Below are 18752 nucleotides of genomic sequence, written 5' to 3'. Positions count from 1 at the left end.
CTTGAAGCGTTCAGTCCGCGTGATGCCACGAGGTTGAGTAGGCACGCCACTGGATGACGGGCTTTAGGCAAGAGGATTCACCAAAAATAGGCAAGGCCAAGGCTGGGATAAAATACAATAAATTGCTTGCCTCGAATAATAGGTAATTTGCAATTTTTCCTTTTTTCGTATGTTTGAATGGGTTTTCGTTTATTGCTTAGTCAAGCGAATCCCCTCCTTTCAGCGTTAAATTACAAAAACAGAGCACCAGAGCTCAAATTTTGGGAATCGGTGAGGTCATACACCCACACCTTCGACGTCATTTTCATTCTTTCAATTTCATCATTACTCTACCTCATCTCTTACAAGCTGTGTCACCAATCCATACCATACCCAGGCCGTACTGTACGACGACTCTCTCACCGCCTTACTGCCAACACCCATTTAAGATTCACGAAAGAGGTGAGTAGCTTTTACCATTTGATCCCATCTATCCAACTTCATGCAAAAGCAATCTTTCATGATGATGGTGAAAAGAAATGCAAAGGATGGATGGGATGAAAAAACAACATTTCGTCGATGATCTCCATCTCATCTCTCCATCAACCCTATCCACCTTCAGGTCGTTATGCTATACTATCCTATGATTTGCAATTCAGTTGAACTAACGTGTTTTTCTCCTTCTCCGCTTACTCTCTCGATTTGCTGCATAACATCTCGCCACTCCACTCCCATTCCATCTCATCGCTCTTCGCCGGTCCACCTCCATGACCTCCCACTCAAACGTCTCTGATCCATCTCATCTGTTCATCGCTTCAGTACAAGTCATCTTGTTCATTAGCAAAAGTGATACCTGTTATACCCTACCATAGTTGGTACTGAGGGTTCAGGAGATTCCGTTTCGTCCCAACAAAATAAGCTTACCAATCTCCGTTGGTTTGTCTTCTCAACCAAAAGCCAAAGTGCATCGCTACTATATGAGATGGCAGCTGTAGCACAAGCACCACCTCTCTTACCATCAACCTCGTCCTCAGGTAGCAGTGAGTTTTTACTTTCCATGCATTCACCATAATATTTCTTACAAATCAACAACATTCCCCATCTGCTCTGCATCGATGACATCATACCGAAAATAACAACTAACTCACAATTCGCATTTCCTGCCTGTGCCAGTCTCTCGTCCTTCTTCTTCCACAGCTACTATCAAGCCTACCGAAAACAAATCAGCATCGAAACCTGACGAACCGAACTCGATCAGCTCGACCTCAGACAAACCAGTAGCCAAGGTGACAGTATCCGAAGCTACTCCAGTGGACGAAAAGGGTGAAGTGAAGAAGGAGAACGGGGATGGTGAGTTTGGTACTGCTCTTTGGCATATCTCATCCGGTCTTGGTCCCTTCCATTCATCCATCCCCTTGTGCTACTGCTCGAGACACGCACGAAGATCAACATCCTTTCATCTTGATTTTTCTCGAATGGAGGGAGACGACTCTGCCTTCTGAGTCGATGATCCATCGTCCATTCGTCGATGGGGATACTTAACCACCTCTCCTCATGTGTCCATCCCCTCGTATACTTCACATTCTTGTATTCTTTTCCCCCTCTCACGATCCCTCTCGAATGAAACGAATCGCTGACGCCGTATCCTTCGCTTCTTCTCCTTCTCGGCTATCCATTGTCCCACCACCTATCATACGTCACGACGGTTTCTTATCCCCTGCTCCGTCATCCCCTCTCGATCCACTCACCACTTTCGTTCCCTCTTTCTCAACCCCTGCCTCACCGACTCCCCTTCCACTCGCTTCGTTGATCGATTACGACCTCATTGTTGACCTGGATGACGATGCCATCTCAACTCCATTGACATCTATCATCACACCCTTCAATCCCATCGGCATACCCCACACAGCCAAATCTCCCAAAGCAGTTGGCGAACCACTCGGTCCACCACCCAATCCTGATACCAACGGAGAGAGTAACCCTCAAAGACCTCCCATCCGTCCCAACTCTGGCATACGATCCCGTTTCGACCAAGAACCCAACCCATTCGAACAGTCCTTCTCTCGGTCATCACATCACTCCAGCTCATCACTCTCTGACCGAACCACTCCTCCCCGTGGCACCGACGCAACCAGCACACGTCACAACGCTTTACCGCCTCTATCATCACTGACAAGTCCAGCAGCAGCTGATCCAAGTCAGTTCCCCTGGCTTGCCAATTCCCTTCGATCCGGCCCGCTGAGTCCGGCAATGCTTGCTGGACCTCAGAGCGGTAATCCCCAACCAAACAACGCCAACAATCGTGCAGGTGGACCGAACGAAGCGAACGGTAATCCAAGTGAAGGTGCGACAGCTTTCGAATCGTCGGGATTTAGAACTGGGTTCACCCCAGGAACAGGATCCGGCTTCACTCCTGCCGGTTACAACTCTTTCATGGGACCTAATCTTGGTGCTCTCGCGATGCCTTCGCCTAACACCGCCGCGTTCCTCAACAGTATCACCAATTCGACTCCTTTAGCCGAAGGTAACGATGTAGCTGCCGCTGCCGCTGCGAACGGTGGTCATGCCCCTATCCAAGGTGATGGAAATTCTTTACAACCGCCTTCAGCCATTCCTCCGCATTTACAACAGCATCATGGTTTACCCCATACCAACTCTCAGAATGAGGTGCCTCAAGAGACTATCACCCCAAACACGCTGTCCGCTCTCACTGGAGTATTTGGTGAGATGGCTCGAGCCAATCAAGGACCACAACCAGGACCACCTTACTTTGCCTCTGCGATGGGACCACCTCACCCTGGTGCTGTACCAGTCCCGATGCCGCATGTAGACTACGCTCAGCAGAGTGCCAATGCCGCTTCTCAAGCTGCCAATGGACTGTTCTTGTTGTCCCAAGCGCACCAGGAGCTGTCCAAGCGCGAGGAGGAAGGTAGAGGTGGTACACCCGCAAGAGGTGGACGAGGTCAAGGGAAAAGTGCCAACGGTGCTCAGGCGGGTCAGAAGAGGAAATCGGATGTTGGAGGAGGACCTGGTTCTGCCAAACCAGCCAAGAAAGGAAAGAAGAATTCTATGGGTGGAGCTGGTCCACAGCAAGGTTCGACACCGCCTAAATCGGCCAAACAGGAAAGTATCGACTCTGGCGATTCGGATGATGACGACGGCAAGTATGATATCGGGAATAATGGCGGTAAACCTGAGACGGAGGAGGATAAACGAAAGAATTTCCTGGAACGTAATAGACAGGGTGAGTGGTCGATATGAAGTGCCGAGTGATATTTAGCTGATTTTTGATTTTTTAGCCGCACTGAAATGTCGACAACGTAAGAAAGCATGGTTGAACGAATTACAATCGAAAGTCGAAGGATTAACCATCGAGAATGAAAGATTACAACAGACGATTCAATCAATGCATGAAGAAGTTGGTCGATTGACGGCTATACTGATGCAACATCGGGATTGTGGTTTGGCTATTCCAACAGCTTATGGAAGACCTATTCGATAATCCGAAATCTCAATGGAAAGAAAGAGAGGAGGATGGATATCTTAAATATATTTTTATACACGTATATTTTGTTCTTAAACCGGTTTATGTAATTTTCCTTCCTTTTTCCTTCACTTATAATCTTTTATACCCACTGATTTGGGTTATTTATTCGTTCTCTGTTGAATTTATATTCCTTTCTTTTCCTTATATATACGTATCCTGTATCTTTAACCACCACACCCACACCACATCACATCACACTCGACCGTTCATTCACTTTTGGGAGATTTTCAACTTGATTAGAAAAGAGATGGAAATCCCATGAAGGAGATGTGATGACATGCAGCTATATCTACAATTATTTGTACAACAATACTTGAGCATTATATGTTTCTCTACGTGGGTTCAGGTCATTATACATGCGTCATAAGTGTGATGATATGGAATCGAATTATAGCATATGTTAGGCTAGTACTGTTGATAGATTGTATTGACAAGAAGAGATCAAGGACCATGTGAACTGGTTCATTATAGTCGTCAGAAAGGAAACCAAAGCTTCACTTGGGTTGTCGTAGGACAGGATCCAGTGACTAATATATAGGTTGTCTTGATTCCTTGTGGGTTTGTTGAGATATTGCCTACTCTGGTTTTTGATGAGGATCAAGGTAATCGGACGGCGAATGCTATGCAGACGAAAATTATCGATTCCTACCAGTGGTATACAACAAGATGAGCAAATGCGTTATTGTCTACATTTATAAGGACATGGATCAAGAACATTCGAGTACAGCACTAGAAAAGAGGTAATATGCACTCACATTACTGAACATCTCCTGAATGGCTGAATCTGTATCTTCCCAATGACATGACATGTCTGCTCTGTTCGGCATGATGCCCGATCAGCTACTAATTATGAATGGGTCGTACGTATAATACAGAATGGTACGGACTTACCTCCCTGCCTGTCCAGCATTCTCAGAAAGTGTCGTTGTGACCTACAGAAGGTCAGTTACTGTATAAGCTTATACATTCAGATCATACAGTGTGGAACACAATACGTAAATCACCAACTCACAATATACTTGAATCCTCTAGGCTCAATTTCGATCATACGTTGTTTCACTCTCTACGAGCATACAATCATATGAGCATATCAGCATTGAGATTCTTGCGGTATGAGTCGGGATCGCACCTCACCTCTGAGATCTCTTTACTGTATGCTGCCATCTTGGCTTTATCGTTCGAATCCCAACTTGCATTTGTCAGTGTCTTGGTTAAGAGCGTCTTGATATATGGACGTAAAGTATCGGAAGGAAATCTACGGATCATATCTGTCAGCTGGATTTGTTGTATCATCCTGTACTCAGTCCGACCCACTTCTGTCTCTGAGGTGAAGAAGCACCTGATCGATTGTTGAGTGGTATAGGAGGTGAGAGAGCACCGTTCAACCTTGAGGACATAGCGTAGGACCTTTCGTTCTTCTTTTGTTGTACTGAGTCGTATATCGCAGTGATGGTATTACAGGTGTAAGCTGCCGTGATCTTCGTCGTGCTTGTACTCCGATGGCCAGCTGAGAGTGCCGATATGTATGTATGTAAATACATATGAATGGGGAAGTATGTCGAGGAATGTGATGTTCATTTCATGTTGACGATTGACGCGTTTTCGATTAAGTTAATCGTTGTTGTTGACTTTTCTTCATCCTTCATCTTCTCACTCGTGACCATAGCTCATCATCCCATTTCAACGTCTATACACATTGCCTGATCCATATCTCTCCTAGTCTCACAACGTATTCATACCATCCATGGACATCCAATCCTGACCTATGACCACCACTCAACAAGCAAGCAACAGTCATCATCAACAATCGGAATCTCAATTTTCGTATCACCCTAATCATTGGATAACGACCAAAGCACACCCACATCCTTACCCATCACCACCAATCTCAACATCCACCTCGAGCCTGACCTTGGAAGTAGAATCATCCGCTGACCGACCCTGGTCTTACAGTAACTCTCATCACATCAAGCAATTCTCGTTATCGTCAAATCCTGAATTCAGACCGATAAATATGAGTATACCGCCCATCTCACTAGATTCATCATGGAGGACCGAGTCTCCCCCCAATCGCAGATCAGGAGCGGGAAAAGAGAGAGAGGTAATTTGGGATGTCGATAATCTACCTAACGGGCTGGATGCTTTGGGGTTGATAAGTCCCCCAGAAAAGAAAGATGAAATACAAAAACACAAGGAGAAGGAGGATAGAGATGGACCGTTAGGAGTGAAAGTGTTGGCGAGGATCATGGATACTAGTAAAGGACGAGATAAGGTGTTGGTGAGTTGATTCATCCGTCGTTGGTCAACAGAGACCGCTGCGGGTGATTGATATCGACAAGTCAAGCATTCCTCTTCGGAGGATGTTTGCCTTACTCAAAGTCCATCTTGTCTTTCCTCTTGCTGATGATCTGATACTACCTTGCAGAAATGTATACAATACTCCTTACGGACCTACCTTTACTTATTATCGCTAATATCGAGGATACGTCCTTTATCACCTTGGTTCAGATCGAATTCGAAAAGAATGAAAATAGCCATATCTGGTTTATCCATGACCAGGTGAGTTTACGTTACATCTCCCTCCTTCTCCCGATAACCATCATCATCAAAATGAGATACATATGATTTTCTTAGACTGAGTGACATCAGCGACATTCCGAGCTTGGCTGATGATTCACGGTTGATGGTGACTTACAGAAAATGCCTCCTCCTCCTTAACCCTTTACATCCCCTATCTGACCTCCTATCGCACGAACCGATGTCTCCCCGCACACTCGTCGGACACCTCATCGACCTCTTCTCGGCTCTGTCGGACGACATATACTGTTTGGCTAAATTGGGTTTGGTGGGGAAACGAACAGGGAATATAGCGGATGTTTGGGCAAAGTAAGTGATTGATCATACTGTTCAACTTAACTTCTCTTTACGGATCTGTCGTAGGTGGGAATGCTAATTCAATTGTTCATGTAGTCGGTTCTGGCTACTAACGACGATAATGGGATTGTACAAACTCCATTTGAAGACTATACCGAAAATTGCCAATTCATCTGCATCCTTGGACAAGAGGAGGAATGAGCTTAAGGAGGCCAATTGGACAAATAGGAAATTATTAGCGGATCTTGCGTTTGTCTGTAAGTAACTGTTCACTCTTCTTTGGCTCCACCCCACTTCTCCACCTCTACCTCCGTTTTCGACTTTCTTCCTCTATACATCAATATCAATCGTAATTCATCCAACCAACTAAACTGACAAATGTTGACCTCACTTGAATGTTTAGCATACGACGTATTCGAATTGAATTTCCCATTGATAGAAGAACCTATGAAATGCTTTACTGGCTTGCTATCGGGTCTGATCAGGTGAGCTTAGTACTGACAAACCGGAACGATTCTGGTCGTAAAGCTGATGTCGGGTTTTGTATAGCACATTCAAGTTGTATGATCAGCATTGGGAAGCAAGTGTAGGGAAGGGATAAGAATGTAACCGTTTATATGTATTTCTTGTATTTTGGGGTCTTCGGCAGGTTTAAGCGATTTGAAGGGAATTCACATAACTTAGACAGACGAATGCATGCTATGCTATCGTGCAATTGCTGTGACATATCTCTACATTCCTGATATTGTAGCCATCTCAGTGGATGAAGAGACATTGATCATCATATTTGACTTCTGTAGAGGGATTTGATCTGATTGAGTGGTGTATTGTCCCGTAAAAAAGCAAACGAAGCTCGTAGACCCACGGCGCGTGTCCATTAGACCTGGCCTCTGCTATGAGCTTCCTCTAAGGTCATTCAACAGTGCATGTTCATGCGGAGGAGGTGGTTTGGATTGTTATCTTTGGGCTGGGGGGACTTTGCGATGGGGATGGGAAGGAGAAGAGTTGGGCAGAGAGGGGGGCTTCTGTTTATGGAAGGGAATATACATGTAGTTTGAGTCAATGCTGTTTAGTCAGTTTGTGGTGAGTATCATTCGCGTGTAAATCATGATCCAATTGCAAGATCAAGAGAAAAAGTAGCAGCTGATGTCCATCTGGATGCGAGTAAGGTCAATGCCCGGCATGGGAAATCAAAAACGGTGCTAAAAGATGTAGAAAATTTGCAGGATAGTTATACAGTAGCTTGAAACCTCCAACCATTCCCCACTGATTTTGGCTGAATATGCAGCTTACATCTCAAAGGTTAATTTGCCAGAATCTCACGCCGACAAGATCAATATCGATTGACATTGCGGGTTGTCAAGGCACGGCAAGGACGCAGCACAAAGCTTATACGTTGCATCGACAGGCAGAAAGCTATATATCACTACGAAAATAGCGACTTTAAGTTGTTATCTTTGATTATTACGGAAAATTCAGACAAATGACCATGTTATTGTAGACCTAAAAAGACTACCTATGATAAACTAAGATACACACCATTACAGCTGCCTTTCATCCATTCGTTGTACCAGCCTAATGACCCTCTTGCATCCTCTTGTTCTCCTCCGCAACCATTTGAACCTCCGTGACGTAACCCTTGAACTTCCTGAGAGGCACCTTCTTCTCGAAGAGCTCGTCAATCTCTGCTGGAGATCGTCTGGTGACCTCAGGCAAGAGGAACCAGCCGACGATAGTACTGACTGTACCAGTACCCGCGAAGAAGAATCCCGTCTTGACTCCCCAATGAGCATCACCATTCAACATCAAGGGTGTGCAGAAACTGAACATGATAGCGACCATATTGGACATAGCTAAACCCCATCCAGCAGTCTTCGCTCGTAGTCTCTGGGAAGGGATTTCACTTGCGTAGGCATATCCAATGGCGGAAGCACCGGTAGTGGTGAATGTGGCGAGACACGCGAAGAAGATTAAGAGTGAACCGAGTGATTTACTTGAATAGTCGAAACATCCAATGATACCCAATGCCAAAACACTCAAACTGGTCACTCCGTAAGGGTAGACAGTGAGGGGTCTTCGTCCGACGGCATCCGACAATGAGGCAGTGATCAACATGGCGAGAAGTTGGACGCAACCGAGAATGACAGTTACCAAGAATGGATTTTTGTTGCCAGCGAGTTGGAAGAAGTATGTAGAATAGCTGTTATTATGTAAATATAAGCGTGATTAATTTCATCTCGCGCGAGTTGTAGGTACCTGTTAAATAGGAAGGGAAAGGGAAAGCAAACTGCCCACTAACCTGTTAAATACTGATAATCCAACGAACTGTTGAATGATCTTTGGCCAAGCAGCGATGATGAGTCTGAGAAGGTTGCGACCTTGGAAAACGGCCCAATGACCTTCCTGACCTTCTCGGGCGGCGGTCTGTTTCTCGGCTTCGATGGTGGCGGTCATAATGGCCTATCAGGGAAAGCGCCACACTCAGCTACTGTCACGCGCGTCTCGGTATCACAACTTTGACTTACAACTTCATCCGAGACGTTATAACCCTCAATATGACCGTAATATCTTTGAAGGACTTTACTAGCCTTGTCGAGTTTCCCTTTGCTCACTAACCACCATGGAGACTCGGGAAGGAGAACGAAGATGATGCCCATAACTCCGATCATACCCCATTGAGTGTAGATAGCAGTCTTGAAATGTCCGGTTTGTAGTTTGTTCAATGCGACACCAGCCAAAAGTTGACCCAAACAGAACCAGCTGTGAGACCAAAACAAAAGTCAGTCAAGCGAACAAAGTGCCACATTCGCCATCAACGCGACTGAATTCAGCCTCACAAAGTGTATGCGTTGATGAACAATCCTCTAAGCTGAACTGGGGAAATCTCAGCCAAGTAGACAGGAAGAGTGGATTGAAGCATTCCCACTCCGATACCGGAGAACAGCTTGGCGATCAACCAGGTTTCCCATCCTTTGACTAAACTTTCGGCGATAACACTCTGCAATCGAAGCCATGATCATCAGTATTGGGCACAGGGGTAAAAATAAACATTCAAGGGTGACTCACTGCGACGAGGAAGACAAAGAGAGTGTACATGGCAGCTTTTCTTCCAAGGTAGTCGGTCAAGTATTGCAAGAACTACAATCGAAGCAAAAATGAGCCACAGTCGGAGATCCCCGATATGAGTAGGATACGAAGCAACTTACGATTTGTCCTAAAGTTTGACCAGTTGATTGAATACCACCCCATGCAGAAACGTATTTACCAAGAATAGCCCCTTTGGCATCTCGAGGCATGATCGCGATGAAACCCTTGTTGGATACGATACCACCGTTCAAGTTGATTTCTATTTTAACCCACACCATATCATTAGCTACTATAGTGTAACCGGTAATGTGAAGATCAACGTGGTAGTAACTTACGATACCCTTCCAAAGAAGCGCTGAAAGCAGCTGCCATAGCTACAAGTGCGATCTTCTTATTTTGCTTGACAGCAGCCCAGACACCAAGATCGTCATGCTTCGATCTCATCTGGACTTGACCACCCTTGGACATGGTCCTTCTGATCTCCTCGGCTGTTTGCAGATGATCTTGATGGACCAGTTCATTGTTCTTCTCGTCCATGTCCAAAGACACAGGTACGATATCGTGATTTCGCTCAGTAGCGGGTTGACTTTGAGCCATCTTGTCTTAGTGTAATCTGTACAAGAGTTCGATGAATGAAAATTGCCTGGGGACATGGCAGCTCAATTACGCTTCACATACTCTATACTATACAGTATATATACGATCAGCTGCCCATGGAGGACCATCCGGAGCACCTTGCAAATCGGTATAACGGTATATCAATATAGCGAGCTCCAAAGTAAAAATGTATTCATCACCCTCTCCTCATCATCTCGTAAGAAATCGAAATCTTTCGGGCCTTCTCAAACAAAGCCACCATTGCGGAGGGCGGGAAAGGGAGAGCAAACCCTTTAGACATAAATCTGAAAACGGCGGTTATGGTGCCTCATGTGAATCTTACGGTAACGTCAAAACCGAAAAAACTTCGGTCTTTTCCTTGGGGCTTTTTCCTCCTTTGTTCTCCTTTTTCTGTTTCGGGCTTTAGCGCCGCGGGGAACACACATGTATCATGCTTTTACCGTAGGGATGTCGCATCCCCTCTGAGGCTATTTTCGTCCTCATTTGATTACCACCGCTTCAGAACAATCATCACCGTATGAAGCACGGTACAATGCAAACGGATCTTTCTCATACCGCCTGTTCGGATTCCGGTCCGAGGCTCTTATGTAGACCACCAAGCTGCAAGTAACATCGCTAGCATCAAAGTAGCCGCATGTCGTTGGAGAGGATGAATGAAGGAATGATCCCAAACAAGGGTCTGTCCCGAGCTTCCAAGCATCGGCCTCTTGTTCAGAACTTGGTCAACATGGTCGAACTCGATGGCCACCTCGATGTTTCTTGCACCACGAAACAGTGATACTACTTCATAATGCCACCATGCTGCACTCGAAGACACTCTGTTCGAACTCTATAGATGCATGCAAAGAAACTATCAAAACACGCTGTTGGCTCATACTACAAAGCTCAGCTCTGCGACTTCACCGTGATCTTCTTCTTTCCCACTGGGCAATTGACTAATCACGTGTATCTTCTTTTGCAATACCAGCTTGACTGTCTTTCCTTCACCGTCCTTTTCTTTCTTCCACGAAATTTGCGCTAAATTATCTTTGCCTAAAGCCACTTTCGCTTCCAACTCCTCTGATAGATTTAGCCTAGGTTTGAACAGTATCTTGCTGCAGCCCGGAGCGATAATCTTGATACCAGCTACTTCCGTACAAAACTCATAGATCGGAACTGATCCCCACGCATGACAATCCGATCTTTGTCTCACATCATCTTCCTCCCAAGTCGTCAATCCATTATCTAACATCCTTTTCCAGGGATTCCACACTGTCGCATAATTGCTTTCATACAATTCATCACTTGCCTGTGAGAAAGCACGTAGAGCGTAGAACATCATCACATACGAGCATTTCGAAAATTTCGGATCGTTGAACGAACCCTTGAGTATTCTGATACTTTCTTCCGTGGTGGTTATTCCAGCAAGTACAGCAAATACTTGACAATGTTGTGAATAAGCCAGATCATCTCCTTTTGCTATATCGCTGGTTGAGTCGGTAAAGTATTCTCCATCATAGCAATGTTTCTTGATTGCCTTTCTAAGTGATTCAGCACGGCTTTCGTACTCTGCTGCATTACCTGGTCGACCAACTTGACGTAATAGTCCTGCGGCCTGTTTGAGCACGTAGGCATAGAGTAAACTGAGATATGTGTGTCGATTGGATTTTCGACCAGAGGTGGGTACGCCTTTATCGGGATGATCATCCGTTGCAGACCATGTGGTAACCCAATCGCAATATTGCCAAACATCTTCGGAGATACCGGATACCAAGCCTAGTTCGTCGATGTGTTGATCGAAGAATTCAAATACGCCATCGATCTTAGGAACAAACGATTTGGAGTAAGGTGTATCACCGAAGAATAGGTGATGGTCGCAGATCTGCAGAATCCAATATAGCGAAAAGCCAGCGATGATCTGTGGGACGTGAGAAGGGAATCTTGACTGGGTTAGACCTTCAGGTGTGATCGAGGCGGCAAAGTTGGTAATGGCTTGTCGCATAAGTAGGTCATCACCTGAGATCAGGTAATGAAATAATCCGACTGATCGACTGTCTCCTGAATACCTATGATCAAATATACGAGTATTAGCACGATGGAAGTATACGAAAGAAGGGTGTGCTCAGACTTACTGTAGCTGTTCATAGAATGGACAATCCGAATATCCATCAAACATACAATTCCTCAGAGTTCGAATTGACACATCCCATATCCTCTCGCTATACTCATCTCCGACTTCTTTCCAGCTCCCCTTGACATCCAGAGGATAGTTCACCTGAGTAGCACTAAACGAAACAAGCTCCACCGGAGCAGTACCAGCTTCCACCTCCAATCGGATCAGCCGGAAAGTCCTGAACCAAAATGGCTCATATGTAACCTCCTGACCTGCTGGAATGTCGAGGGTCATCTCATCGTACGGACCAAGCAGGAGACCGTTCTTGGAATCGAGTCGGTTTGCCTTTGTTCGAAGCCAAGGATAGAATCTAGGCTCTAGTTCATACCCTTCCGAATAAGTTATCTTCAACTTGATTTGAGTGTCTTTCTTCGAGGTGAAAGACCATCGGACGAACGCTGTCGAATGAACGTCCGCTTGAATATCGAGTGAATGTTTGGTATTCGCTTCGAGTGAAACCACACCTTTACCAGATAGGTAGTCTGCCCACTCATCTTGCGTCGAATTGCTCTGGATCGAGTTGATCGTGTTTACTGATACGGAGCTGCTTTCGGGCAGAGGGATCTCTCTAGGTCGTAATCGCCATGGAGCCAATTCTCCATTAAGCGTCTTGAGTGAGTAAGGGACAGGAGTGACTGTTTGGTTCAGAGGGACAGGGGAAACTCTCTCGTTGATCTGGTAGAGATCCAAGGTCAATCGTGTATATAATCAAAGAAAACCGTGTTTAGATAGCAGTACTTACATGAAGGAAAACATCATCCTGCAATCCCGTGGGATATTTCCTACTATCATCTACCACAGCAGTCCATCCTTTAGCAGAAGCTAGATCTTCATCTCCGACCTTTCCAATACACGTGAATCCCGGGAAAGTAGTCCTCTCAAAGGGCATACCACCTCTCGAGCCTGCGAAATACCTAATAATCAAGAACTCCACTTTATTCTCCCCTTCAGTGAGCCAAGGGGAAATATCTAAGGTGTCGTAATACCATATTGTCGAGTGACTCCTTGATGGACCAACTGCGACTCTATGTCCATTGACGATGAGCTTGTACCTCGTATCAGCAGAAAAGTGTAACAGAGCCTCGGAAGGTCTGCTTTTGAGGTTAACAGTACGTGTGAAGGAGACCAGTCGAGCAGCGGTGTTGTCTGATGAGGAGTCGATCCATTTTGGGACCCAGACCCAATTCGCTTGAAGGGTATTGATTGTCTAAATACACGTCAATCAGCATGATGTTGACGATGCCAAGAGATATTAACTCACCTTTTGAACCTCGGGAGATACCATGTTGATTACGATGTCACTTGCCTAGCGATCAGTCAGTTGCAAAGCTATTGTCATGACACCTACGTCTGCATTGTTCTTTATATTCCACTATGCTGGCTCATGACAACCAGAGTTACATCTTCGTGATGCATATCGATAGGATGACCCGGTCCGAAATGATACGTCGGTGCAATTGAGATCCGAGCGTTCCTTTGATCAAGAGGGTCCGAGCTCCCATCATCGCGGAAAAACAACGGTGCTGATAGATCACGTGATCGAGCAATGATTGTTGACCCCTAAGAATATACATGTATACTCTGAAGATTCCGTTGAATATGTATCGTCATCAACAACACACGATCGTATGAATGGCGATATAACATATCTATATCTCTGTCAGAACAGATATGCCCCTGCAATTTCAACCTCGAGAGAGTATCGAAGTGTCCGACATGAAACGTCGCTCTTCTACTTGCCAATAGATCCTTTTCATGGTACTTTACCTACCAAACGACGAATTCACGCTCCGCATTCCTGCAGCAGCCAACAGCTCAGGCATCCAGATACTACTACACTGCGCGCTGAGTATGTTTGATCATGCTTACATGTGCACTCCATATGTATCAGCTCAGCAGTAAGTAACCGATGGACATGACCGATATATATCTAAAACAGTGCCAGACACAAGTTCCGGCCGTAAAAAACAAGCTCCGACCGACAAATCACACTGTGAGAGAGTACACCTCCACCGTATCTGACCACTTGACATTCAGAATATCAAAATTCATACAAAATCCACTTCTCTTATCTCTGGAGCGATAGGATCACTGGGAAAAGAAAGAATGCATGAAACTGATTGCGCAATATGTTGGTGCTTGTGCATGTGCTTGGAAACGTCAATCGGTCATATGCGAACGTTCTATTGTATAAAAAACAAAGTGAGATGGGAACATGTATCCAACTATTCTCTCTCTTCTCCCCCTCTCATTTCTTTCCTGAATATATCAATCCATCAACACTCTTGTTTATATATATTCTGATCCTCTTATGTCTAGAATCCCGTGTACATAATCAGTTGTAAAGTAAATTCCAAGCTTTCCTCAACATGTCTACATCCTCCTCACCCCACTCATCTTCCACACAATCATCGCCCACCACCTCACATTCGTCGCTATCTCACACCAGCTCAAAGCCAAAGGTGTTATTATTCGGTGATCGATCTGGAACGAAGTTTGATGATGAGCTACGGGAGATTGCAGAAGTTCAATGTTTACCTAGAGTAGGATATGATGACATGGTTCCTCTTATCAAGGAGGTAGTGGAGACGGAAGGTCCATTCGTAGCTTTTGGTGTGAGTGCATCCTCTTCTCATTCTGCTCCCATACCATGACCTGTCATTTTCTTCACTCGTAGATAAACTTGAGAAAGGATTTAGGTCGGCGCAGATAGCTGATTCATCTCGGACGCATGTAGGGCTTATTCTTGATAACCGACAATTTCCCTGGTAAATGGGATCAAGGATTACTAGGACCCCTAGCACCCCATTGTAAGCTTTATGTAGGACCTGGTGCAGGATATGATAAAGTTGATGTGGATTGGATAACGAGCACGTAAGTGTGAGCTTCTGTCAATGAGCGATGGTGGTGTAAGTGGGGCTCAAGCTGATCTTGACGACTTGCTTTTAGCGGCGCGATGTATGCCAACTCACCTACCCAAGTCGGGAAACGTACCGCTGATGGAGCTCTGATGTTGATACTATCCGTCATGAGGGGATTAACACCTCAGGTGAGCGAATCAACTCTTCTTATTGGTCGATCGAGCTTGTGCTGATTTCCAAACGCAGGATCTATCTGTTAGAGCTGGTAAATGGCGAGCCAACGTCCGAACACTAGATTGGCGTACCGCTACTGTAAGTGTTATTCTTCCTTCTTATAGATTTCATTCCTAGATTCAAGCTTATTGTCGATGTGTATATGTCAGATCGGTATAATAGGTCTAGGCTCTATCGGTACCCAAGTCGCCCACCTCCTCACTTCCATCGGCGCTAACTCGATAATCTACCATTCTCGAAGACCTTCCCCTACAGCCGATCCAGCATGGGGCTATCGATCACTCGAAGCAATGTACGCCGAAGCAGATGTGATAGTGTTAACTTGCCCTCTGACGAGAGAGACAAAAGGTTTGATCTGCAAGGAGTCGATTGCGAAGATGAAGGATGGCGTGGTGATTGTCAATGTCAGTAGAGGACCGGTGGTGGTGGAAAGTGATTTGGTGGATGCTCTGGATAGTGGTAAAGGTATGTTCAACAACTCCTCTTCCAAGCGAAAAGGAATGAACCATTGACGAAAGAGATGTGAGTTAGTGATGCGAGCTGCATTGGATGTATTCGAGAATGAACCTACCGTCCATCCAGGCTTAGTGAGCAATCCAAATGTTGTAAGTCCCATCCCCTCTAAAGATCCACTGGTTCAACAAGGATAATGACCACACCTGATTTCCTATCATAGACCTTATCTCCTCATGTAGCTCCTGCACCCGACTCGATGGGTCCACCGATGAACGGCGAAGTAGTCGAGAATATCCTCAAGTTCATCGAAACAGGTATGCCGCTGACTCCTGTCAATCTGGGTTCATTGAAGGAAAGGGGTTACAATACGGTAGCTAGTGCTGTGGGATTATAACTTCTTGAGGTTGACAAAGAATCCACCTGGATAGTGTTGAGTTTTGTAGTATGGTGTCATGTTTTATATTCTTTGATAGATATGGATACTGTTTCGTAGTGACATGATAATGTAATGGATATTCGATGTGACATGTGAAGATTGAAGTTCGGCGAGAAGATCTAAGCGATCATTCTTCCTATTCTGATCATCCCCACATCATTACGATCCATAACCAAGAGTCCTTGATATACCTTTCTCGATCCTGTCTGCCACATCCCTAATACCGGCAACCTGTATGATAACACGTACCTCCAATTGAAATCGATGTCGCCTTTGTCCATTCACCAAGTACGTGTCAAGTACTCTTTAGCCGAACTGCTCACTCAACTATCTCACTATCTCCTTCCGTTCTCATCGGACCGTACACAGGTATACTGCTTCCTTCTGTTTCGCCCCAAGAACCAAAGTTCGCTTACCCCGTTTCGCCCTTCCCTCTCAGTCAAAAATCAGAATTTTCATCAATCACCGTAAACGCATGACCTCCTTTGGATCCTCAGAACTGATTTTGATCATCGCTTCTGAATAAGGGTGGATCTGTGTCGGCCGATCAAGCTATAAGATCCACCTTGAAGCAGTCAGACATTGAACAGTAATGGGTGATTCAGCGATACGATATTTATGTACACATGAACAGCAGGACAGTAGGAATGCATTTCGATATGTTACTCCAACATTAATGCACGATGAGTACTACATAGCTGTATCGTTATGTGCAAATATATAAAGTGGGGAAGTCATTGACTCATCCACCCAATAACCTGATCTATCAGTTGAAAAGGAATTGTGTCCGATCAAATTCTCACTACAAAGGATTGATCTGCCACTTTGCCTCACTGTGTAACGCCTGCGTAGAGGAAAAGTTAAACAGGGTAAATTGAACTTTTCGTGGCAAATCAACTTGTCACAGTCAGTTACCATCAAACAAATCAATCAATGCAGTCCCCCTTAAAACAGTTTTACTCTGCTCTAACGATTCTTCCCCTCGCTACGCGTACAAATTCCATTGAAAAATTTCACACACGTGTAATTATTTTGGAACCTTCATTAATAGATAAGTCCGAACTGCCTGATTAGGACTGCGTCAAATCCGATCGGAAATGTCTACAGAGTGCTCGTATCAGATTGTAATGAATGATCCGCGACATGCCGTAAATCCACTTATACATCATGAAATCATACGAAAGGCGTATCAGCAATTGTCACCACAAAAAAACTCGCTGCACACCTCCTATCATCCATCGTTCACACACCATCGCGTGGTCATTCGAATCATGCTGGAAGTTTCGAAACCACACAGCTGGAATGTACAGTGTCACCCTCCTTTGAAATGTTATTCGGCACATGTGGCTCCACTGCAAAATTTAGCCGAGATCCCCAGGTTTTTGTGGTATGGCATGTAGAAGCAAATTGTCAGACGTTTGCTCAAGGAATCATCATTCAAACATAGACACAGGAAGAGATACCACTGGGACGCCGTTGTTGGATACAAAAGTTCCTTGGAGGAAAAGGGTTGGGTAGGGTAGGATCACTGCGATATTTTCCGATCAAAGTAAATTTTGTCTTATTGTCTTTCTTTGGTAAGAGCGGATTGTATGCTTAATGGGATCTGATTTGCTTCAAGCCTTGATCGCCCTTTTCCTTCTTGAGATATCAAAGGAATCTCAACGACAAAGACCGTACCCCTCCTTTGCTTCTCTCGAAGTGTAAGTCCAGACTGAGGTATTTCTTTACTCTGCGATACTGTATCCTTTGGTGAAAAGGTGTGTTCTTCTTGTACCTGACCTTGGTCGCACCTCATGATCACTCATCATCATTGTCCAAAGCTCTCTGATACATACCACGACGACTGACACCGGCCAACGGCGAGGGCGCAGGTAACAAAGGAAACTTTGATTTTGGGGTCACTATTAAACCAAGTGGATTTTGACAACCAAAGGACATGTCATCCCATCCTTTAGTTTGATCGATTTATCAAACATGACGAGTGAAGCGAATATACACCTCATGCAGGTCATGGGCTCTTGAATCTTACTTCACTTCTCTCTATTCACCGTATGATATCAGAGCTGAAGAGACATCCAACTGTTGATTGACCCTCTCTGGGAGACGAAAAAGGTTGTGCGATCAACTTGGACCTGATGAACCGTGCTGTGTGTTACCATCAAAATCAATCAACTTATCCTGCGGTATGGCTCGATTCAGTGACAAAGCGGTACCCCATTTTGTATTCGGAACATATACGACATACTCAAACTAACAAAAGATTTTCTGGTTTACAGGTTACTACTGTACCATCCTATCAATCGATAAAAATTCCCCTACTACTATCATACCACATAAAGAAAAAAACGTATAAATACCCCTTCAAAATCGATAATTCAATCCCCATTTCTTCAAATCAATCCATTTTATCTGTTCCCATTCCACCCCCCACACAATCTAAAAGAAAAAACTCTGGTTCTTTTCTCTCTCCATTCACCCCTCACTCTTGTTCATCCAAGGTGTTCC

The 18752-nt window shown here is 44.9% G+C and overlaps 7 protein-coding genes across 7 annotated transcripts; 4 read left to right on the top strand and 3 right to left on the bottom strand.

The window, feature by feature from the left end:
- Window positions 1-961: 961 nt before the first annotated feature.
- Window positions 962-1481, top strand: V865_007927 (uncharacterized protein; the record flags this gene model as incomplete). The annotated part of the gene is made up of 2 exons (XM_066231669.1): window positions 962-1019; window positions 1153-1481. 2 exons carry the CDS (start codon window positions 962-964, stop codon window positions 1479-1481), a joined length of 387 nt encoding a protein of 128 aa, XP_066087766.1.
- A 118-nt stretch (window positions 1482-1599) lies between these two features.
- Window positions 1600-3481, top strand: V865_007926 (uncharacterized protein; the record flags this gene model as incomplete). The annotated part of the gene is made up of 2 exons (XM_066231668.1): window positions 1600-3223; window positions 3279-3481. The coding sequence occupies 2 exons, from the start codon at window positions 1600-1602 to the stop codon at window positions 3479-3481; spliced, it is 1827 nt and encodes a 608-aa protein (XP_066087765.1).
- Window positions 3482-4123: 642 nt separating this feature from the next.
- Window positions 4124-4923, bottom strand: V865_007925 (uncharacterized protein; the record flags this gene model as incomplete). The annotated part of the gene is made up of 6 exons (XM_066231667.1): window positions 4124-4171; window positions 4282-4342; window positions 4418-4458; window positions 4539-4589; window positions 4661-4781; window positions 4841-4923. The coding sequence occupies 6 exons, from the start codon at window positions 4921-4923 to the stop codon at window positions 4124-4126; spliced, it is 405 nt and encodes a 134-aa protein (XP_066087764.1).
- A 617-nt stretch (window positions 4924-5540) lies between these two features.
- Window positions 5541-7001, top strand: V865_007924 (uncharacterized protein; the record flags this gene model as incomplete). Its single annotated transcript, XM_066231666.1, has 6 exons — window positions 5541-5804; window positions 5952-6085; window positions 6224-6412; window positions 6497-6657; window positions 6804-6885; window positions 6950-7001. 6 exons carry the CDS (start codon window positions 5541-5543, stop codon window positions 6999-7001), a joined length of 882 nt encoding a protein of 293 aa, XP_066087763.1.
- Window positions 7002-7975: 974 nt separating this feature from the next.
- On the bottom strand, window positions 7976-10084 carry V865_007923 (uncharacterized protein; the record flags this gene model as incomplete). Its single annotated transcript, XM_066231665.1, has 7 exons — window positions 7976-8600; window positions 8700-8860; window positions 8926-9160; window positions 9238-9398; window positions 9467-9538; window positions 9607-9746; window positions 9823-10084. 7 exons carry the CDS (start codon window positions 10082-10084, stop codon window positions 7976-7978), a joined length of 1656 nt encoding a protein of 551 aa, XP_066087762.1.
- Window positions 10085-10976: 892 nt separating this feature from the next.
- V865_007922 (uncharacterized protein) lies at window positions 10977-13542 on the bottom strand (the record flags this gene model as incomplete). Its single annotated transcript, XM_066231664.1, has 4 exons — window positions 10977-12150; window positions 12217-12932; window positions 13000-13464; window positions 13519-13542. 4 exons carry the CDS (start codon window positions 13540-13542, stop codon window positions 10977-10979), a joined length of 2379 nt encoding a protein of 792 aa, XP_066087761.1.
- Window positions 13543-14626: 1084 nt separating this feature from the next.
- V865_007921 (uncharacterized protein) lies at window positions 14627-16202 on the top strand (the record flags this gene model as incomplete). Its single annotated transcript, XM_066231663.1, has 7 exons — window positions 14627-14872; window positions 14995-15131; window positions 15207-15306; window positions 15365-15430; window positions 15502-15817; window positions 15884-15957; window positions 16029-16202. 7 exons carry the CDS (start codon window positions 14627-14629, stop codon window positions 16200-16202), a joined length of 1113 nt encoding a protein of 370 aa, XP_066087760.1.
- Between the last annotated feature and the right edge of the window lie 2550 nt (window positions 16203-18752).

The sequence above is a fragment of the Kwoniella europaea genome, chromosome 3 (genome assembly GCF_036810445.1).
Source record: "Kwoniella europaea PYCC6329 chromosome 3, complete sequence".
Lineage (NCBI taxonomy): Eukaryota > Fungi > Basidiomycota > Tremellomycetes > Tremellales > Cryptococcaceae > Kwoniella > Kwoniella europaea.
The sequence above is the reverse complement of the archived record's forward strand: the minus strand, read 5'-3'. Positions and strand labels throughout refer to the sequence as shown.